The 23078-nt window shown below is 46.5% G+C and overlaps 2 protein-coding genes across 4 annotated transcripts in view; one reads left to right on the forward strand and one right to left on the reverse strand.

Annotated features, from left to right (window-relative positions):
- The window catches only part of slkb (STE20-like kinase b), a 20648-nt gene extending 17912 nt beyond the window's left edge, over positions 1-2736 (forward strand). For 2 of the 3 annotated variants that reach the window (XM_056409406.1, XM_056409405.1), the window contains 3 exons: positions 49-174; positions 253-366; positions 1168-2736. In XM_056409406.1, coding sequence (XP_056265381.1) covers positions 49-174; positions 253-366; positions 1168-1314 — 387 coding nt within the window. In that variant the 3' untranslated portion in view covers positions 1315-2736. The remainder of the gene's footprint in view (positions 1-48; positions 175-252; positions 367-1167) is intronic. The other variant, XR_008830917.1, reaches the window with a different exon arrangement.
- On the reverse strand, positions 2306-21523 carry col17a1a (collagen, type XVII, alpha 1a). Its single transcript, XM_056408858.1, has 51 exons — positions 21448-21523; positions 19143-19658; positions 19016-19063; positions 18868-18921; positions 18704-18751; positions 18372-18515; positions 18145-18243; positions 17731-17796; positions 17549-17629; positions 17270-17320; positions 16991-17146; positions 16757-16837; positions 16602-16646; positions 16299-16421; positions 15522-15824; positions 15349-15399; positions 15241-15267; positions 14752-14778; positions 14590-14652; positions 14393-14497; positions 14240-14293; positions 14064-14099; positions 13933-13977; positions 12854-12925; positions 12526-12588; positions 12204-12398; positions 10836-10871; positions 10654-10752; positions 10440-10565; positions 10263-10331; positions 9662-9712; positions 9520-9573; positions 9363-9413; positions 8931-8957; positions 8804-8854; positions 8579-8641; positions 8282-8311; positions 7483-7590; positions 6876-6905; positions 6254-6361; positions 6050-6169; positions 5856-5945; positions 5578-5706; positions 5434-5499; positions 5176-5340; positions 4776-4937; positions 4014-4163; positions 3781-3921; positions 3635-3715; positions 3398-3451; positions 2306-3143 (listed from the first exon to the last, which is right to left on the reverse strand). Exons 1-51 carry the CDS (start codon positions 21521-21523, stop codon positions 3097-3099), a joined length of 4737 nt encoding a protein of 1578 aa, XP_056264833.1. The 3' UTR covers positions 2306-3096.
- Between the last annotated feature and the right edge of the window lie 1555 nt (positions 21524-23078).

A 23078-nucleotide genomic window follows, 5' to 3' on the forward strand; every position in this document is an offset into this window, starting at 1 on the left:
GGAAAGCCTCCTTCAGAGTCCGAGTCTGACGGTGCCCCCGTTCTCCAGTTTGCAGCTCAGGAAGAGAAGAGACAGAAGAACGAGAGGCTCCATCAGCTTCAGAAACACGAGAACCAGATGAGGGACCTGCAGCTGCAGTGCGACGCCAACGTCCGGGAGCTGCAGCAGCTGCAGGTAGAGACTCCGCCCCTCGGATGGCCTCCTGCCCGCGTGCAGAAACAGGTTCCACACCCCTCCCCCTGTGCCTTTCAGAACGAGAAGTGCCACCTGCTCATCGAACACGAGACCCAGAAGCTGAAGGAGCTGGACGAGGAGCACGGCCTGGAGCTGAAGGAGTGGAGGGAGAAACTACGACCCAGGAAGAAGGTAGAGCGCCTGCTCCTCCGGATACGATGCTCCCCCTTGAATGTGAATGATGTGGTGGGATCCGAACCAGAATCCATTGATACGCATGTTGTGTGTGTTCAAAGTTGTCTTGTTACTCCGAATTATGCATTTGTTGCATTGAGGGATGTTTTTCTTTGGTTTAGAGGAAGACTTCGAAGGTCCCGGTTCTTTCTTCTATTGTACTATTAGTATTATTGTTCTGCTGGTTTAGGTTACCGTGGTATCATTTCAGTAAGTATTGAGATACTTTGAGTATTATGACCTCACTGCACATGCAGATCAACCACAGAGACGACATAGTCAAGTAAAACAAAAGAAAGTAAAACACATCATGAAAGGTCAAGTGACCGGCTAAGAGCGATGTGATCGGTGTGACTCATAACCGAGTTGTTGAAGCGACGGGATGGGGATGTGTTTAGTCGGTGCCGGACACTGCAGTCGGGTTTAGTCAGACTGACTTGGAGAACTTTAATCTCCACAAAGTTGCCGCACAGCACAGTGACTAATGAACATGAATTGGACCCAATCGAAACATGGAAGTCATCATCATGATCATATTCAAATTGTCCACTAGAGGGAACGACATCACAGACGCTCCTTAGTCTGATACAACGAGGGACCTCAGACGCTACTCTTCAAACCTTTTATTGGAAAAATCTAAATACTAAATATTGTAATAGATGCGATCTAATTTATTCACATATCCCATCGGAATCACTACTTGGATATAAAGCCCCAGATCCCAGCGCCTTCCCTCATGTTTCTGTGTGTGCCCTGCAGGCCCTGGAGGAGGAGTTTACCAGGAAGCTGCAGGAACAGGAAGTGTTCTTTAAGATGAGCGGCGAGTCGGAATGCCTTAACCCGTACAGCCACAGCCGCATCTCCAAGTTCTACCCCATCCCCACCGTCCACTCCACCGGTTTCTAGTCGACATGGACATGATGTGCACACGCACACACACACACACACACACACACAGCGCAACAGTCCAGACTGAGCTTCCTTGCCTTTTGTCTTCTGGAAAACTGTTGGAGGCAGTTCTGTTTCTGGACTCTGCTCCTCAGTCGGCAGTCTCAGCCTCATTTTTTTGCACCTGGTCATACTTTCACGCTGTTATTATTTTTGAAGGACAATTATGGAGGCGATTTAGCAGATTCCGTGTTTCAGTGAAGGAGCTGTCTGGCCAACCTTCCTGTTTGATTGTTTTTTTTATAAAGATGCCGGTGCCTGTAGGATTTGATCTGTTCAACTGTAAAATTATTATTATTTTCTGCTCTATTCTTTTCTTCCTTGGACACGTGTACGGAAGCTCTGAGAAGCAAAGAAGACTAGAAATACTGTGGAGAGATGATCTTGGGAAAACCTTTCAACCACCCGTCTCAGGGCTGCCCTACATTTGCATGAGGAAAAAAAATCTGTTTTATACAACTTAAACAAACTGTTGATGATTTCATTGAGGTAAATATTTAACAGCAACCATATCATTTCTACTTGATAACATAGAATGTATTCCTGCTCCTTCAGCTGAAGGAATGATCCAGTATATTTGATGGACCCTATATCTCTGTTAGACGTTTAGCTTGTGATGCGTAGAGCTTGAGCTGATGCATGATCAACACGAGCTTCGGGAACCTTCTTCCGGATGCCTCCAGCATGCAGTGCTGTCCAGCGAGCTGTCCGCTCCCCGTCAGCGGCTTCAAACCGTTCCGTTCTGAGCGGATCCTAACTGCAGCTCCACGTGTCCTGCTGCTGCTGCTGAGGAGTTTCTGTTAGCATTGTCCTGCTAGCTGATAGCCTTAAGGATGGATATTAATGGACCCCTGGTGTCGGGGCGACGCTGGGTTTTACGCCAGCTGGCCAACTTCCTGTTGACTGAAGCAAGCGGACAGCTTCCGTGTTGGAAGAAAGGAACACGACGTGAGCTCTCGGCATTTCCTTTATTCAGGCTGGTCGATTGTGACGTCGCATTCGAATTGGACATGACTGGTCTGGGCCATCTTGACTTGTGATTGGTTCATCTAGTCCTCTTTTTTTCTTTACGATGATCTAGTCAAAGGTATTTAATAGCCGGAACTAACTGGAGTACAAAACATTCCGTTGGGGTGCTGTGCACCTTTTCCAGAACTTTCTCCCTCGTTATTTATATTAAATGCAGCATTCAGGATTAAGTGCTTGTTCTGTTGGCTCGATTCGACACGCAATGAGTAACAGATGATATTCTAATTGGAAAACAATGATGCCCATATCACAATCATTATGCAGAAAAAAAGAAGTCGTCTTTTTTTCTTCTTTTTAGAATAGCTGTAATGTTATTGGTCATTGTGCTGTAAATAAACCAGTGTGTCTCTGTCCTGTGATTGTGTGCGGTCTCTGGTGTGATACATGTGCAACTATCAGTCCCAAAGGCTTAAAGCTACTTCAAAAAACTAAGCAAAACACAATTGAATTATAAAATGCAGATGAGTATAAAAAGATAAGAGACCCCCCCCCCCAAATGAAAAGAGGTCAGCCCTCGGTGCAGTGGATCACAAACCAGCTCGTATTAATAAACACCTGGTTTTCACAGCACAGCGGACATTAAGGAAGAGAGAAAAAAAATGTAATCGCAAATCAGAAATAGGAACAGATCCGCTGTGTTTCAGTACTTTACACACGACCTCCGTATAAAACAGGATTGTCTCTCGAGGTTCCATCGTTCAGTCGCGTGAATCAGACGCCGACATCCCGCCTCCTGTTGGTCGTCATGGTGACATCTCCTGAAACAGCACACATGGGTTAGTGTGACCTTCACCGTCGAGTCAGACTCATCACAACGAGCAACGAGCTCCTCCCTCCACGTCCGCTCTAAACAGGCCGACATGTGGGCGTCGCTCGGTCTCAGTGAAACCCCCCAGACTCGGTTTCCTTGGAGAGCTGCAGAGGACGACTTGAGATCAGTCCGCCCGGCTAACTTCCGCCTCGGATCTACTTTGTCAAGCTCCCTGCAGGGGAAACGAAGCTGCCAACTGACCTCTGTCGCCTTTCTGTCCCGTCTGTCCTTCTCGCCCAGGACGGCCTTGTTCACCTGCGTCCACACAGACGGAGGAGATTACTTCATGATCATGAGCAACCGACAGTTGTGATACACCGTCATTGCAGAAGAAGCCATGAAGCAAGAGTGGATTCTTAACAAGGAATCCCATTGTTTTCCCAGCCCGCTTCCCAACGGATTCCTCATTCCAAACTCCAACAGGATTTTTAGATCTACCTCTCTCTCCTTTTGGCCCCGGGTATCCCGTGTCCCCTTTGTATCCTGGTCTCCCCGGCGACCCCACAATGGCTCCATGCGCTGTGGAGCACACGTTCAGGTATCACACATCGCTACTTCATCCTTCCTCTTTGTAAAGTCTTTACTTTTCATGTATTCCACTAAATCGGTGACATTTGCGTGGGACTCTAACAGTCGGCTGTTTCCGGGTGGGCCGGGTGGTCCCGGCGGCCCCTGGATGGCCCGTTCATTGTGGTTCCGATCAACGTCACGCAGCAGACCGTGAGCTGGAGACACGGGGAGGACGAAGAGGAAAGTCAACCTGTACCTCTCGTGCTTCATTACACATTTGGATTTGAGACGTGTGGCAGCGGCGCACATTTGATGTAACCCAGCAGATCGGTGGCGTTTCCACTGGAACCGGACCAGCGGCTGTGACCAGGGGGGCCTGCGGGGCCGGGCGGTCCCGGAGGTCCTTGGAAAACCCGACTGCTGTATTCCCTCACGATGTCGTGCAGAAGGCCGCGGGCTGAAGGGACAAACAACTCTGTGATGCGAGTGAAAGTGGGCTGCATGTGGAGGTCAGAGGAGGGTCAGTACGATCTCACAATACAGCAAGCAGAACTTTGGCCTCACACCTGTTCAGGGCACAAGTCTGCAAAAACACTGAGGATGAACCCAAAAGCCCAAAGCCTTCCCTCTCTGGACCGGCCAGAGAGGAGCGAGCTGCTCATTTGGGGTTGGGCAATTTATGTTCTGCACCAAAGTCATGTTCCCTTGAGTCAGAACACACAGAACTGGACTTCTGTGTGCTCAATGGCGGGTAAGGCCCTGTGTGTGCTGGGAACCAAAGGAATGGGGAGGAGCTTCAAGGCTCTGCAGACTGCAGAGTCCAGCCCGTTGTCCACAGCAGGCCTTTACTGCTGGACACACTGACTTTACATCCAAACTCTTCTGGGGGACGAGCGGTTCTCCATAACGCTGCGATCAGAACTTCCAGGGGCCGAGCTATTCCACGCCGTGGCTGTGTGCCGGACGGCCACGCCCCCAAACGGGCGATACACTGGTGGTATAGTGATGATGGCACGGTTCAGAGAGAGTGCCATGTGATCAGTTCATAAATGTCCTCTAGTTCTCCTACATTTGATGTAATCCGTGACTTGGACAGCCACGTCGGAGTCGGCTCCAGGCTCCAGGCTCCGGTCTCTGGCGCTAGGTACACCTGGCTCTCCCTTGTGTCCTTGTGGTCCAGGAGGTCCTGGCCTCCCAGGAAGTCCAAACAGAGCGTCTCTCACGCCGTCCTCTGGAGAGAAGACAACATACGAGAAACAATGACTTAGTTATTGGGTCAGAAGTGACAATAAATCAGATTTAGGAAGTCTATGTTGACATTGTGCCTTCATTGAATAGTGAAGTATAGTTGGAAACCAGAAGACTTGCGATACACGACTGTTGAACACTTTACAAAGAGTTGTTGTTGTTGTCCTTGAACAAGTGGAGGACCTCAGCTGCCAAGCCACATGTTGAACCAGTAAACTGACCTCTGAGGCGACGATGTTGTTGTTGTTGTGCTCTCAGCCTCTCTCGGTGGGCATGCTCGGCGTAGGACACCAGGCCCCGGGTCCCACCGGGGGGGCCCTCGGGTCCAGGGGGACCAGGTGGACCAGGGGAACCAGGAGGCCCCTGAGGAACTGCTTGGTATCCAGCTAGTTGGACATTGAACATGAACATGAGCTTTGGGATACAATCTCGTGATTTTACTGGGTGGCTAATGTCTGCGTTCTTATTGTCCTTCTCACTTGATACCACGTTTCCAGGAGGCCCCGGGAGCCCAGGTGGTCCAGGGACACCAACCGCCCCCCTCTCTGGTGACAGACAGGACCCACGGTCAACCACAGGCATGTGCTCTCCTGGTCACCCGGAGGTCCACCGGGAGCACTCACCATTCATGAGGGTGAGGACGCGGTCGGCCACATCCTGGGTGTTGAACCCATCGCTGCCGGGAGCTCCAGGAGGTCCAGGGGGACCAGCAGTACCAGCAGTACCAGCAAGGTCTCTCCTCACGTCCTCTCCTGGGAACAAATCATTGACACAATTTGACCAACAGTCTCACATGCAACGCTCTCAGAGCAGGGAATCGAACCAACACACTTCAGGTATGCCATTCAAATATTGAGTTCTGAAAGGAATCTGGAGACTGTAACCCCCGCATCAGACTCACGTTGGAGTAAGTTGATAATGTCATTGACAGAGATGGTGCCAGGTGGACCTGGGGGTCCAGCAGGGCCAGAAGTCCCATCATATCCTGGACCTGAACCTGAACGGGGAAACGTCAGCAGAAGGTTTGCACCAGTGTTAGACAAGCTGCAGCTGTCAAACATTCATATATTCACATCATTACATAATGTGTCATACTCTGGATGTAGGCCAGAACTTGGTTGGCCAAATCCTCCACCGGCCTGTCCCCTGCACTCCCTGTGGCCCCAGGTGGACCGGGAGGACCAGCAGGTCCAGCCAGGTACTGGCGGATGTCGCCTCCTGCGTGTCAAGACAATGTCGTCTCATTCATTGGATCACAACAACAACACATGAAGCAAGGTGAACACACGCATAGCTCACTCTGAAGGTACTGTGCGATGTACTGGCCCACATCCGTTGATCCAGATCCACTGCCATCTCTTCCTGGTGGTCCAGGTGGGCCTGGGGCTCCAGGACTGATTGATCCACCTGGTACACAAATCACCACAAATGACGTCATGTCGAAGAAAAGACTGAAATATCAAAGATTAAATACCTACTATTATTACTACTGCTACATTAATAGCGGTACCATTCGACTGAGCAGCTGAGTGTTGAGGCCGGTGCAGAGGTACTTCAAAAAATATATATTATAAAAAATTGTCTGAGCATATTGTAGTAATAGCTGGTTGCTATAGATTCAAACCTTCACTACTCACTCTGAATGGGGAATACGACTTGAGACTTTAGCCACAGCTATTGGTCCCTGGTCCCAGAGTGGCGCCCCGTTAATAATAGTTTGTTGATAATCCTATATCCTCTTTATATTAATAATTGTATTGATATAAATAATATTTTTTAAAACCTGCTTATAACCAAATCCGCTCCTGCCAGATCCCAACAAATTCATATTTGAGAAAAAAGCATTGACAGATATCACACCTGTCAATCATGCCGTGGTCCTCCATAATATGATTTGATATGATATTTAGGATGGCCTTACCATCGGAGACCCCGGGTGCTCCTGCGTCGCCTGTAGGGAACAGTGTCACATGTCATGTGTGCGTCTCTTTGCCTCGGCCTCCAGCTGACTTCTTCAGCTCAACGACTGCTTACCTGCAGCCTGACTCGCTCCGACTGGCTGCAAAGCGACTTAACACATTTGTCCGCTGACTTCTCGTTAAAGGAAAATACCAAACAGACAGGAGGTGTTTGTGTTTAACCACTCCCTGATGGCTCAATCTTGTATCACAACACAAATGAAAGAAGAGGACGTGTAACAGGTCAGAACATTGGGCTGAGTTTACCCTTAGGTCCTCGTGGCCCTTTTGGGCCTGATGGCCCCTGAGACCCCCTGGGTCCAGGCTGGCCTGGGAAACCTGACGTGAAAACCAAAACACTGATTTAACATCTGGTAAAAGAGCTTGGAGGTTCATCATTGACTCTTAAAATCCCTCCATGACAACTAAAGATGAAGACTACCAGATGTGGGATGATCACATGATGCGTGGCCCCTGTGTATTAGTCATTGGCTTGAGGGCCATTGTCCATATATGACAATGTGACAGCACATGCACCAAAGTACACACACACACACACGCATAGCTCACTCTGAAGGTACTGTGCGATGTACTGGCCCACATCCGTTGATCCAGATCCACTCCCATCTCTTCCAGGTGGTCCAGGTCGGCCTGGGGCTCCAGGACTCAACGAGCCACCTGGTACGACACCACATGGCATGTAAAAAAAAAAAAAAGAGTGAAATATTAAAGTCAGACAATATTATAAAAATATTATAAATCGTTGAAGTACTCTTTTGGTGCAGTAATGATTATTCCAGTGTCTCCTCGTAGCAGAGTCACATTAACTGCATTTAAAAAGGGGAACTTTAGTTTTTCTTGATCACGCTGCAGCCGTAAGGATCATTGCTGTCCCCTGGTATAAAAAAAATTGCTGTGACATATTTGTGAGGTGAGTAGTGGGCCATAGAGGGAGTGGTCTTCATCCATCAAGTAATATTCTCTAAATATTAACCCTTAGGCTTCCTGGTATGTGAAAGGGTATTTGTGACACGATAGGTATAGGTCAATAGGGTCAGTGAATCAGTCTTGCTTTGGCCCCTCCCCTGGGACTACTTTTCCTTCGAAGACCCTAACCAGGAGCCGTTGCCCTCAACAACACAGCCTCCACGACCCCCCACAGCATGCATTTCAGGAAAATATAGTTCCTAATATTCCATTTCTGCCAAGAGATCACCCCTAATGCGACACACTTTATCCCTTGGAGAATGTTGGCATGATTGACAGGTGTGTTATTGGTCAACCATTGTTGCTGCTGTTGCTCACGACCTGTAGACCTTCGAAGAGGAGTCACAATTCATGAGTTGATATGAGATTCAGGATGCCTTACCGTCGGGGGCCACACGGTCTCCTGCATAGCCTGCAAGGAACACGTCAGCAGTCAAAGAGAAACACACAGGCATCGACAGACAGGAAGTGTTTGTGACGACACACACACACACACACACACACACACACACACACACACACACACACACACACACACACACACACACACACACACACACACACACACACACACACACACACACACACACACACACACACACACACACACACACACACACACACACACACACACACACACACACGTGTGTGACAGGTCAGAACATTGGGCTGAGTTTACCTTTAGGTCCTCGTGGCCCCTCTGGCCCCTGAGACCCCCTGGGTCCAGGCTGGCCTGGGAAACCTGACGTGAAAACCATAAGCCGGATTCAACATCTGGAATCAGAGCTTGGAGGTTCATCACTGACGGATGAAAGTTACCAGATGTACCTGAAAGCTCTGGGAAATACTGACGAGGAGGTTTTACTCCATGAAGCTAGACTCCCACAAACACATCTTCACTTACCAAGAGCAGGCTGCCCGGGACTCCCTGGAAGGCCCGGTTGACCTGGTTCCCCTGGAACGACCATCATTACAATCAGATGTGTTTCTTTTAAATGTTTGATGCATGCAATGGATTTCAATGTTCTCACCTTGGTACCCATGGGGTCCTTGGGTGCCTAAGGACAATTAAAGATAAGATGAAACCACTTAAATCTGCACTTAAATTCACCATATTAAATACAATATACGCTTCACTTTAAATACACAAACTGACTTAAAAAGTTCTGAAAACCTGCCGGTCGGCACTTTATCTTACCTCTTTTCTATTTCTAATTCTCTCACTGTGTTGATTGTTGTTATTGTCTATTGTCGCACCACACGCCGTGACAAATTCCTTGTATGTGAAAACCTACATTTGAATAAAAGGTTCTGATTCTGAAAGAACATTCTGTGATGCAGAAGTTCTCAACCATTCTGAAGAAGAATCTGAATTCCTTTGGACCCGAGAGCGTTCCCCTGGATGATGACGTCTGCATGAATCCTTCACAGAAACAGGAACCAGAACTATTTCATAAACCTACCTGCTGAGCCCTGTGGGCCGGGGGGTCCTGGTGGGCCGGCGAAAAAGGTTTCTGAGGCAAACCAGAGAAGAAGATGAAAGATGGCGAGCAGAGAGCTGAAGATGAACGAGACACTTGGTTTTATTCATTTGTTGAAAATAAGATTTCTTTCACCAACCTGAGGTCGGCACAAAGCTGCCGGGCCTCCCCGGAGGTCCAGGTGAACCAAGTCCTGTTGGGCCAACAGAACCGCACCATGAGTCAGTGACGTAACGTCCTCCTGCGTGTCGAGGGTCGAGGGTTCTATTCCACTTGTTTACCTGGCTCTCCAGCAGGTCCTCTGCGTCCTGGAGGTCCCTGTTTAATTTCACCTAGTTGAGAGTTACATAAACATTTGCATAATTATTAGTTTGATCTATAAGCACTTATTACAATTATTTTAATATACCCTGAACATTATGTTTGTATATGTGTGTGTGTGTGTGTGTGTGTATGTATGATACACACACATGTACATTATGTATGTATGTATGTGTGACGCTTCTCTGGCCATCACCCGTGGGTTTCCCCCAAAAGCACCAAGGATTACCAGACCACAACGACGAGGTTACGTTCAGTAACATATGTACGTATGAGACACACACACACACACACAGAGTATGTACGTATGAGACACACACACACACATAGACACAGAGTATGTACGTATGAGACACACACACACACAGACACAGAGTATGTACGTATGAGACACACACACACACACACAGAGTATGTACGTATGAGACACCGTATGAGACACACACACACACACACAGAGTATGTACGTATGAGACACACACACACACACACAGAGAGTATGTACATATGAGACACACACACACACATACAAACCTCTCAAAAACATTTCTTTTGACATACCAGGAGGGCCTTGAGCACCAGCTGCTCCAGGAGGCCCTGGGGGTCCTGGTGGGCCGGGCCGGCTCTCCGCTGAAAGAGTCCAGTTTGGATTGAAAGCTTAACGAGGTCCAGGTGTGTGTGACTGCCTTTCACACTGCTGTGCTTGGTACCACCGCCACATGAAGTCAGCGTAAGGACTAATAGAACTAGAGAGGTACTCACTGTCGGCGTGGGCGCCGGTCGGTTCTGACCCGGTACTCCCAGACTCAGCAGGTTTTCCTTGCTGTCCCTTTTCTCCTTTCTCTCCTCGTTCTCCCTTAGAGCCTATGTTATGATATGTTATGAGTACCATCACCGTCTATTAAATATGAATCAGCAATCCTCACATCCACGGTCAAGAGTTTGGCTTTACCAGGTTGTCCTGGGACCCCAGCGGGGCCGACGGGTCCAGACAGACCATGGGTACCAGCAGGCCCTGGAGGCCCGGGGATGGCCACAGTGTTGGAGCCAGCTGGAAACCAAAAGCACGTTCCATTTTGAGACTTTGTTTTGGATGTCGAACTGGAGCAGGTATTGATTTGCCTGGGTTCTTACTGGGAGCGATGACTTTACCAGGTGATCCTGGTTGCCCTGAGAGACGGCGTTATGTTTGATTAAATGATCAAACTTCATACGAGCATGACGCGTATCAATAGTTCGACAAAGTCCTGAGTTTTGGGGAACTTTGGAAAGAAGAGTTAACCATTTACACAACTTGAATGGCGACTGAGGGTCAGTGGTTAACGTCCGTCTAGAAATGGGAAAAAGGGGTTTTAGGTTTGCTGCAGACTGGTCTGGGTCTACGGGGACCGTCTCTTTAGGTGTAAAAATAGATTGAAAGAGTTGGAGATAGGTTCATCTGGTGGTAGATATTTTCTTTGACAGAGGTATATGCACCTGTGTGAACTGGGTTATGATGACTTGAGTCTTAGTTTTGGTTTTATTCCTGCTGTGATCTAAAAATAAAAAGGGGTTATATTGTCTGTCACTGGTTTATGTTGTATTGTCTGAAACTTTTTGTAATGTGCTACTGCTGCCGTCTTGGTCAGGACACTCTTGTAAAGGAGATTTTTTTATCTCATTGAGGCTTTTCCTGGTTAAATAAATTAAAAATAAAAGGTCTGTGTTTCAATCATGGGACCGGCGGTTCAATCCCCGCTCACCGCCCTAGTCGATGTGTCCTTGAGCAAGACACTTAACCCTGAATCCCTGTCGCTATATCTACGTGTATGATTCAAAGTCGCTTTGGATAAAAGCCTTAGCTAAATATAATGTAACTAGAACGGGCACTCGGTAGAGCGCATACCTTCACATATCACAAGATTGGGCATTGAATTATGAACATTTTGGCATTAGTTGCATGCCAATTGGACAGAAATGTATCGTGCTATGGTAAAGAAAAGATTTTGACCTTTCCATGACCTTGACATTGACCTTTCACCCGATTGATCCCACAATCTAATCAAATGGTCCCCGGATAATAACCAATCATCCCACCAAATTCCATGTGATTCAAGAAGATTTAACCTGTTCATGACCTTTGACCTTGACCTTTGACCCGATCGATCCCAAAATCTAATCAACTGGTCCCCGGATAATAAACAATCATCCCACCAAATTGCATGCGATTCGGTTCAATACTTTGAGTTTTGCAAATAACACGCATACAAATAAATAAATAAATAAATAAATAAATGCACGGCGATCAAAACATAACCTTCCGGCATTTTCAATGCGAAGGTAATGAATGAATGGTACTTGTTTGACACTAGTTTAGAAGTAAAGTGTGTATGCAGGCGTAATTTAGGTTATACTATAAGTGAATCTAATGGTGGCGCTCAACCAGCTGCTCTGCCATCGATCCATAGATACTTTTCATTTGACCAACCTACCATACACTCTTTCAGGCATTGTGTTATCTTATCATAATGCTTTGCATCAAAGAAACATTTTCATTCCAGTATTGTATTGAAAATAAACTTCCGTTGGTCCTCAGATAATATCTGAGACACGTAACGGATGACATGACAACCGGCGTGCTGCTGTGTGGTGGGAGGAGCCTACCTGGGGGACCAGGCAGTCCTCTCAGTCCAGGAAGTCCCATCGAACCCGTGTCACCTGCACACAGAGCAACCTTTACCTCGACAACAACTCTCAATATGCTGGGATGTTTCTCAGGCAGCTCCTACAGAACAAACTCAGGGCGGTGAGGTGTAGTTCTCTCTAATCTAGACGTATTCCTCACCTGAAATTCCTTTAGATCCCTTTTGTCCAGCAGGTCCTGCTGGTCCATGTTGTCCAGGTTCACCTTGAACCATGAAAACAAGAAACGTAAAGATCTAAAACCTTTTTATAACCAATAACAACTTCTTCAAAGGTTTGCAACATGTGTCAGACTTGTATTTATTATCATATATTTTAAAAGAATAAATTACACAAATATAGAATGTTAGGTTACACCTAACAACCCATTGAGGTTACCGTTAAGATAAAAAATGTTATAGAGATAAAGAACAATAGACAGCTTCCTATTCATGTTGTTGTTGATTTGTTGTTTATATTCCATAACTCACCTGCTGGCCCACGCGGTCCCCTCTCTCCCTGTTCCCCTTTGGTTCCTGGCATCCCCGGTGTTCCTCGATCACCTGCATTCAAAATGAAGCTCTCAGAAAATCGGTCTGAACTCATGCTGAGATATCTTTACATAATATCATTGCTTGATACGGCGATGAACATATTAATCGTTCTGCTAAGACACAGTTGTAAGGCCCTGTTCTGCGTCTCCTCTGTGTCCTTGATTGGTTAATTCCCTTCACCTGCCCTCAGCCCGTCTCGTTAGTGTTTTGGTCTTTAGTTTCACGCCCTTATGTGTTCTGTCTATATTCATAGTTTTATTTTGTCAGGACTCTTTATTCTAGTTTATGAGTTATTCTTTATTCACATTAAAGTTCATGTTAATTTTTTCTAATTATTTTCTTAAATAACACATTTGACCAATAAAGGGAACTCGGAGCATGAAATCAGACAAATATTTTGTGAACACTATTAGTTTGAAATTGGCATGATGTTCTTCAATTGAAAAATTGAAAAATGTGGTGTTTTTTGGCCTTTAATGATTAAAACTCATCAAGTCAGCATTATCTATTTATTGTTTGTCTTAAAGTCCTTTAAATATCTTAAAATAAGTTTCCCATTTAAATTCTACAAATATCTCAGTTTATTAATGTCGCTGCCATTTTGAATACATTCTGGTGAATGTACTCTCGTTTAAAAATATGTATTTCTACCTGTAACAGCCCATTGTCAAGGAGTTTATTAACTGTGTCACTCCTGAGTTGCCCCTACTGTGAGTAACCTAGTAGGCATGACACAGAGTTAGTTAGTTTCCTTCTATCTGCCCCTTATTTCAAATGCACGACTAACAACATGTTATTTTCTTTATCAGGTGAAACTTAAATGTCAACATATATATTTGAGTTAGAGGCCTAAAAGTAGCAACAGTCAGTTAATGTGACTTTGCAATAGTGGATATATTACACTGAAGGAATATTTTTGACTTGAACCACTTATTTTTTCTTGAGATAGCCCATTACTTTTGTTGTTTATTTGTTTGTGTGAAGCGTGAAAAGAAGATAAACCCTAACAGGCAAACCTTTAGCTCCTGGTGCTCCTGCATCTCCCTGGAAGCCCTTTGGACCTGCAAACAGATGGTTGAGAGATTTAACACATGACTGTCAATCAAAAGGAAATAACAGACCAAAACAGTAATTCATGAGTCTTTACCGGGGCTTCCTGAGGTACCCTCCTCTCCCATGGCGCCTAAATACAAACAAGGAAGTCAGTGGCAACTGACTTTACACGTACATTTGTACATGCCCTAAAATATGCAAAAACACTGCTGTAGTCTTTTAGATTTGATCAGATCTGGCCCATTACTCTACCATGACCTTTGACCTTACCTTTCGGCCCCACAGGACCAGCAGCACCAGCAGGCCCTGAACGTCCTGCCTCGCCTTGAGATCCTGTCAAAACCAGCTTTCATTGTCAAAGACTGAACACACTCAATAGATAACTTTCCTCGATTCAACTTAGGGCACATAAACATCTTCTACCTTTGTCTCCTTTCTCTCCAAAGCCTGGCGGTCCAGCCTCACCCCGGGGGCCCATCGGCCCGTCACGGCCCCACTGACCCGGTGGTCCCCCAGAACCCGGTTCACCTGGTCACAAAAGGAGGAGAGATTCACTCACTCGATTTTCCTCCTCCTCGTGTCCTCAAAGAACAAAGACGATGACATAAACTTATCTCGACCTTCACTTCCCTTTGGACCTCTCGGTCCATCCAATCCTGAGTGTCCCGTCTGCCCAGGGGGGCCTAAAGAAACAAGATAAACAGGGGCAGAAGGAAACGGCAGTGAGTTTGCCACCTCTGTGGAAAAGGAAACAGCCACGACACATTTGTTCTCAGTCTCACCTGGCAGGCCAGGAAATCCGCTGTCACCTGCAAAAGACCAATTCATAGCCGTTACTGTCATGATCCGGAGTTTCTGTGTCTTGTTTTGTCTCTTATTTTGAAGTCCCTGTCTCTCTTGTCCTCTGTTTCCTTGCATTTCCTGTCCCTGTGATTGTCTGCCCTGGTCCTGATTGTTTCCTCCTGTGATTGCTAGCCCCGCCTTCATTGTGTCCACCTGTGTCTCGTTCCCCAGTGTCCAATCACCTGCACCTCTCTGTGTATTTAAACCCTGTTTGTCGCATTCCCAAGTGAGGGGTTGTACTGTTTAGTTTGTCCTTGACTTGGTTTCTGTTCAGGATTAAATCTTCTTTGGAAATGTTGTTGGCATTTGGATCCAATCGCTCTCTGACTACGACATCCTGACACTTACACAGCTTCCTGTTTATTGCACACTGCTGAGGTTTGATATCCATAACATGTGAAATACATATATGCAGGACTGGTCCTTACCTTTTTTTCCGAGCAGCCCTGGTTCGCCTGTAAAGAAACCGCAAGCCTTAGGTAGGATATCAAGAAAATATCAACTTCCAAATGATTTAATAATTTGTGCTGACGTGCCTTGAGGTCCTGGATCTCCTCTCTCTCCTTTTATTGAGTATGCACGTGTATCTGGTAGCAGAAACAAGTTGGGATCAATCACATTTCAGTGTCGAGGAAGTCGTCCTGATGACGATTGTGTGGATTCGTGAGCTCATGTGACGATAACTCGTCCGTGTGTTGCGTTTCCGCACCTCTCGCAGCATCCGAGCGGAGTTCGGCCCGGACCAGCTGCTGCACGGCTCGCTGCAGGGCAGCGCCGTCCTGTCCCGGTCCGCTCCCTGCGCCTCCCCCCGGCCCAGCAGCCCCCAGGTTGATTCCGTTGCCGGAGCGGGTCAGGGTGGCCCCGGAGGAGCTGCTGTCGATGTATGATGCGTCCAGAGGGTCGATCACGTTGATCCCGGAGGAGGCCGACAGTCGGCTGGTCCGGGCTGACGCGGTGCCGGTGATGGCCTCCAGAGCGTCAACGCGGTTCTGCAGCCGTTTCACCTGCTCACCTGCGAGGCCAGAGAGAGAATAGATAGATAGATATATACTTTATTAATCCCCAAGGGGAAATTTGTCGTCACAGGAGCAGCACCAATAAACTAAACACACAAGAATAAAAAATAAAATATAAAAAACAGGGATGAAAGATATAGGAGTATACAAAGTAAAATATAAAATAAAATATATATGTATATGTATAACATATATGCATACACAATACACAATACTAATGACAAGTTAAATTAAATATAAAAATATTAAATATAGACAGTGTGCAAAATGCAAAGTGTGCATATGTGTGTAGTGTAAATGAAATGTGTGTGTATGTGTGTAGTGTAAATAAATGAAATGTGTGTAGTTATTGCACTATGATCTGGCAAGAGGTGATCTGTTGTAGAGCCTCATAGCCGCCGGCAGGAAGGTGACCCTCGGCGACCCTGGTGGAACGTAGATAACACGCTGCTGGAGGATGCATGTCTTGCCCAAAGCGATGAGTCCAAAGAGGAGGCCGAGGAGGAGGAGCAGGCTGAGGAGGAGGCCGAGCAGCCACTTCCACCAGCTGCAGCAGGAGCAGAAGCTGAAGGGTGACCCTTCTTTACCGATCTCTGAGAAACAAAGACGGTTTCCTCTTCGGCGATGGGTAGACACTTTACATTTGTTCACATGGAATTCGTTCACTTGTTATCAATTCTATTGTGGATCTAGTTTCTGACGGCACTTGACTGTAACCTCTATGAATACAACAGATTATCGTTGAAGGGGAAACATAAAACCACACACAGTACCTGCATAGGTGGCTTTGTCTTTTGTGGCAACTTTTAGGGTTGCAGCTTTAAAAAGAAAAGAAAGAAGAACAAAATAAATGACACACCGAACAAGAGACCTGACGTATGTGATGAATCTAAAAGCCTGTAACGTTTAGTCGTATATGTCGGTGTACATTGAGCATCCGTTCCTGCCTCCACTCTGCTGGAAGACAGCCGCTGCTTCTCTCTCTGTAGGGAGTCCACGGAGTAGGCAGCTACAAGACACAACGGTGACAACACGGATCATACAGAGAACACGTCTTTGGGTCTTAAGAGTGTCAGTGACAGTGAAGGCAGTCGAGGCTGTGGGGTCAGTGTGTTAGTGTTAGTGGTACAAATCAGGAGCACTTGGTAGGATGTATCATTACCAGAAGCAAGACCAGCAGACATGAACTGCTTCCCCGTGTCTTTGGTCATCACCATCCGCTCTGCCTCCTTCCTAACGTCAACGTTATCCTTCTCTATCAGCACACACTTAAAGTCTCTGCCCGAGGGGTCATCACTAGCGGGACTGCTGGGTCTCACTGTGGGACACAGACCACCGCTTTAGAAACCGCTGTGAACAACTGTAAGGTCCTGATTATTAAGACATGTAGAAGTGCACGTGAACATGCGGTGCCTCTGCACCACGCCGTGGTGCCGCTCACCTGTAGTGGTGCCGATCCCGGGGACAGATACGTTCTTCTGCACCCCATAACCTGTGAGGAGACAAGAACGCTCGTTTAGACTGTGATTTGTGATTCTCAAAGGAAACCACACAGCCTCTTTTACGTTAACTCTGATATGTCCACGTTGAAACTGATGGTTTCAATATTGGCAACTCTCAAAAGGTCATCCGAGCGCAACAGGGGAAAGGCTTTTCCCTTGAATGTGTTTGCAGTAGGGTAACGCTTGGAAACGTTGTGTTCTTAGCGTCGCCGCTTCACCTATGTGTGGGTTGGTTCCAGCTGGAGAGAAGTCCATAGGACCGGTGCTGGCCAGGTTATTCTGAACACCATACACTGGACCTGAGGCGGAGAGAGAAACCACACATTAGCGCCAGTCACTGCCACATGAGAAGGAGGTGAAGTCACAGTGAGGAGTGGGGACATGACAGGAAGAGAATCACCAGTGCTGGCAGCAGTCGGTCCACCGTTCATGGAGGAGGAGCTGAGTGTCAGGTTGTTCCGAACGCCTGCACAGCGAAGAACAGAGCGTGAGAGTCCATCTTTCACAGGAGGCCAAGCAAAACTAAACTAAACAAAGTGAAACATGTCAGACGTCCCTCACATTCTCTGTGTCCCTCACATTCTCTCAGTGCCACCCACAGTCCATTACGGTCCACCCCAGTCCCTCACAGTCCCCCACAGTCCCTCAGTGTCCCTCACAGTCTCTCAGAGTCCCTAAGTGTCATAAGTTTATACGTTTAATTTGTCGAATTTTGAAAGCTAATAGTCCCGATGGAAACCGCTCGGCCTGCAACAGATACACAGCTCCTCAGGCCACAGGTTGCTGCTGCTATGGCTTGTCATACATCACCGACCTGATGGGGAAAGGGTGGAGGAGGAGGACTGGTTGATGTGGTTGGTGTTGTAACTGTAGCCACTGCTCACGCCTCCGGACCAAACGCTGCCGTATTGGTCTAGCAGGGAAGACAGAAAGAATGAAAAGCCGAGGACGAAGCAGGAAGTGTCCTTCGAACAACGGCTCATCACAACTCCATGTCGTGGTGTAGACGAGGCTGCGTGGGGGTGTTTGTATGTGTCGAACCTGTGCCGCAGCTCTCGGATATGGTCCTGGTGTCCACGCTGGCCTTCTTGGGGATGGGCAGCGTGTTGTTGGAGGGCGGTGTGAGGCCGGTGCCGGCGGAGCGGTCTCCTCTCAGCAGGCGCTTCACGTCGTCCAGCTCCGTCCCTGCACAGCAGAGCTCCAACGTCACACAGAGGACCCCTCGGTCTCCACCTCAAACACGCAATGCTTTTTGTGGATGCAACCGACAAAAAGGTCAACAAATGCCAGCGTGTCAGACTGACTGGCATCGTGACCTCGTTCTCTAGGGGTCAGATAATTAGATATGCATAGCTGGGAAGAGTCCTACTCACAGCTCGCTGGGGGAGAGGCGCTCTGCAGCCGGGCTCTGATCTCACTCTCTACCCAAAGAACAACATGTGTACATTAAACACGGGTTTGATAACAAGGTGTACAGTAAAGGTCAACCTGTCTTGATAAGCGTTGATCATGCACTGTGACACAGCAGCCAGCCTACCTCTGCTCTGAGTTCTACCTCTGGTGGCAGAACTAGAAGTTGTGCTTGAAGAGCCTAAAAGAAATAGAAAGAAAATAGGAAATCCTTGACAGTTTGAACGAATGTGCTCATTCCAGATCATGATCTGAGATCCAGGTAAAACCCTTACCGTACTTCTTCCTGTTGTACTGTGGAGAGGAGTCGGTGCTTGAACTGTCTGAAATGTGGAGACAAAGGAACGATCAGGTCAGCTTTCAGTTTGCGGCAAATGACTTGACCTCTGGCCTACGACTAACCGTAAAAGACATCTGAGTGAGCCGCTGCCATGCCGTTGCTCGTGCCGTTGCTGGTGCCGTTGCTCATGCCGTTGCTGGTGCCGTTGTTCGTGCTGGTGCTCATGCTCTTCTCTTTCGGAGCAGATGAATGAGCGACATTGGAAGACGGTCCACTCCTCGCTTCCCAGGATCCTCCCGGGTCATAGCTGGCCTTGGTCACCTGCGAAACCGTCACCGCACCTAGACCCCCATCCCCTTTTCCTTCTCTGCCACCGCTCGTGACCGCAGAGGACACGCTGGAGGACACGCTGGAGGACACGCTGGAGGACCCTCCTCCAGCGGCCCTGAACACTACCCCTGAGCCCCCCGAGGCTGCTGACCTCCCTCCACCGGAGGACACGGCAGAGGAGGCTCCCTGAGTTGAGATGCTGTGGCCTCCCGGTCCAGAGGAGCCGCTTGACGTGAACATAACAGTGCTGCTCGAGCCTCCTGATGCGACTCTCTCACCTGACCCTCCTGCACTCAGAAAAACATCCCCTGAAGGAAGGGAGGGGAGAAGTTTTACCACCGCACTGATCATTTATCACATTCTTTGCTAAAAGGTCAGTCCTGTGTTTTTCATCTCATTTAATACTCAGATGACATGTCCAAGTGCTGACGATGGCTTATAACTAATTGCCTGAATACAGTACGACAAGACTGCGCTGGAAAAGTTCATATTTGATCTATAACGTGAATACCTATTCTCACTTTTTTCCCTGGTAGTGTGCCTGAACATGCCTCATGCTCTAGGAATCATTACATCTGTATGAGATGGATTTATGACACCTATAGAACATAGTTGCTGGTGCTGCCCGGGGCGAAGTTTGTTCTTGTCTAATAATAAAGACAAGCTGACATCTGGAGGCTTGACGGGCCTCTAGCTCCCTCTAGGGAATCATACGGAAAGAGAAATTGTTCGCCCAATGTACTTTTAAGTTGTTGGAGGATGTTCTGTCCACCTGGGAGCAGCAACACAGGCTGTAAACGTAACACTGATACACAATATGGCAAACATGGAGAAACCGTCCTGCAGAAATAGAGATACACTAGCATTCATCTGCACTTGTACTTTGGCTCGATAACAATATTCACTTTGCTTTTAGCTTAGTTTTGTTCTCCATTTACTTTGTGCGTCACGAAACTATACTGAATGTGCACTGGTAGGTGGGGAGCTGACATATACATGTATGCATGTATCTATGTGTGTATGTATCTATGTATGTGTATGTATGTATGTACGTGTGTATATGTGTGTGTGTGTATGTATGTATTTACGTGTGTGTGTATGTATGTATGTATATATATATATATATGGATGTATGTGTGTGTGTGTGTGTGTGTGTGTGTGTGTGTGTGTGTGTGTGTGTGAATGCACTACCGTTCAAAAGTTTGGGGTCACTTAGAAATGTCCTTTTTATTTCAATGAAGATAACATTTAATTAATCAGAAATACACTCTTTACAATGTTAATGTGGTAAATGACAATTCTAGATGGAATTGTCTGGTTTTTAATGAAATATCTACATAGGTGTATAGAGGCCCATTTCCAGCATCACTCCAGTGTTCTAATGGTACATTGTGTTTGATAATCGCCTTAGAAGACTAACGGATGATTAGAAAACCCTTGTGCAATTATGTTAGCACAGCTGAAAACAGTTATGCTGGTGAGAGAAGCTGTAAAACTGGCCTTCCTTGAGCTAGAAGTTTGAAGAACAAAATTAATTAAACATTAAATTAATATTGTCAATGTCTTGACTATATTTTCTATTATGTTTCTTTCTTATAATTTTTCAATTCATTTGATAAATAAAAGTGTGAGTTTTCATGGAAAACTCACACTTTGTCTGGGTGACTCAAAGCTTTTGAATGGTAGTATATATATATATATATATATATATATATATATACACACACACAGTATATGTGTATGTATATGTAAATTGTGTTTTCTAAATCTGTTTTTGATTAGATATTTGATGAAAGGAATAAACGTCCTCACTAGAACACTATAGTTGGTGGAGACGTGAGATCATGTGACTGCAGTGGAGTTCCTTTATAGATCAACATTGGCTTTTTAACCATTTTCCTAGAAGTGGTGTTCATTTATGAAGAGTACAAAACCTCTAAGTATCATTAACGTTTGTTTTTCACTGATTATTTTCTGTTAAGAATCCCACTAGCTGTTTGTGGAGGTAACTGATGATAACTGTGTGTGCGTGTGTGTGTGTGTGTGTGTGTGTGTGAAGCAGCTGCAGGTTAAGGCCTCCACCTTTTGAGATCTTACCTCTGCCACCTCCTCCTCCTCCTCCTCCTCTTCCTCCAGCAGAGCGGACAGTTGTGGCTGTCTTTAGATCGTCCATCCGGTGCCAGCTGAAAACACACGACTTTTGTGTGAAAGATGACAATGAAGATTACCAATCCCTGAGGCAACACACACACACACACACCTACACACACACTTTCATTTTGTGTGGTCATATTTGGTTCCTTTGTAGCCATGCGTCCTGTGGAAGGCGCTCTATAGAATTCCACCACGCCTCTGATGTACAGGGAGTAGAGGAAGGGCGTAGCTCTGTGCTCTCTTGATGAATGTGGCTTTGCTTTCAACAACAAAGACCTAAAAGGCAGCACTGCAGAACGTAAGCTGAAGCAGGTGAGGTTCCATAGCCGGAGGAATATATAGAGCCCAGGTGTACAGTTTACTGACCAGTAACAAACTCACCAACAACAGCTAGATGACGGAGACGTTGCTACAGAGTTACTTCTGCATATTTTGGAGATCAGTTGCAAACATAATACACAACATGTGGTTGTAGCATTTTTACTTGACGGCCCAGTGAAACAGAACTTATGGTTCCAAATGTTTACTCGTCCTGCACACTGGGTTATTATTAATTCAAACATTCCACACACTCCTCTTCCTCCTCCTCCTCCTCTGACAACAATGTGAGCAAGGCGTGGTCTGAACTCTAAGCACGCCCACTTGTGTTGCTGTCCAATTAGAATTGAAGGATTTGATTTCAACCCCTCTTGGAACTGTTCGCCGCTCTAATGTTTCTGTCTCAATGTGTCACATGTCAGAGCACAGAAGAGACAGACACTCTCACGTCTGTCTCACTGGGTTCAAAGAAGAAAAACCACATTCTCCCTCTTATGGATAAAAAGGTAAATTCATAAGCACTAACATACACCGTCTTGGTGCCGTCTGGTCAGACCAGTAGCTAACAAAGGCTAATGTTAGCTGAGGTTAGAAGACGTTATCACCGGTCTCCATGGTCTTACGCTACATGTTAGCATTCAGCATTATTCCATCATGGGTCCTTGCTATTCACAACAGATTGACATATTCTTGCTTTAAAAACACTAACATAAAATATTGAGACATTTGGTTCATTTCCCATCGTTTTTTTGTAAATTCCATGAGTTGATTTAGCTTCCAAATCATATTTGCATTCTTCAATAAACATAAAACAACTTGCTGTGTTGCTCTCACACTGACCTGGGAAAACAAACGGTTAAACGTGGTCAATGTGAACTTGTCGCACCGTTTGACATAACTAAACATATGCAGGAGACATGGCCCGGGCTTCAGCGCTATATTTGTTTTCACCTTGCACAAAGTACATTTTTATTTGCCCTAATATTACTTTTTCATTTATTTATGACACTTTAGCAGCGTATATCATAAAATGTATGTGCCTTTTCATAAACTGTCGCATTTTCTCCGCCTTACTATCAAAGTTATGGCAAACGGCCTCATACAAGTATATGACGTTTCTCCCACAGCCGCCACTCAACTCTAGTCCTGACTCCTGTGTCAGGATCACTGAACCACTCGCTTGTTTGGTCGCTACTGAGCAAGTCCAATTTTATCCCCTTGAACCCCCTTCAACGAGTGTCACTGTCGCACAACAC

Source organism: Pseudoliparis swirei, chromosome 24 (assembly GCF_029220125.1).
Source record: "Pseudoliparis swirei isolate HS2019 ecotype Mariana Trench chromosome 24, NWPU_hadal_v1, whole genome shotgun sequence".
Classification (NCBI taxonomy): Eukaryota; Metazoa; Chordata; class Actinopteri; order Perciformes; family Liparidae; genus Pseudoliparis; species Pseudoliparis swirei.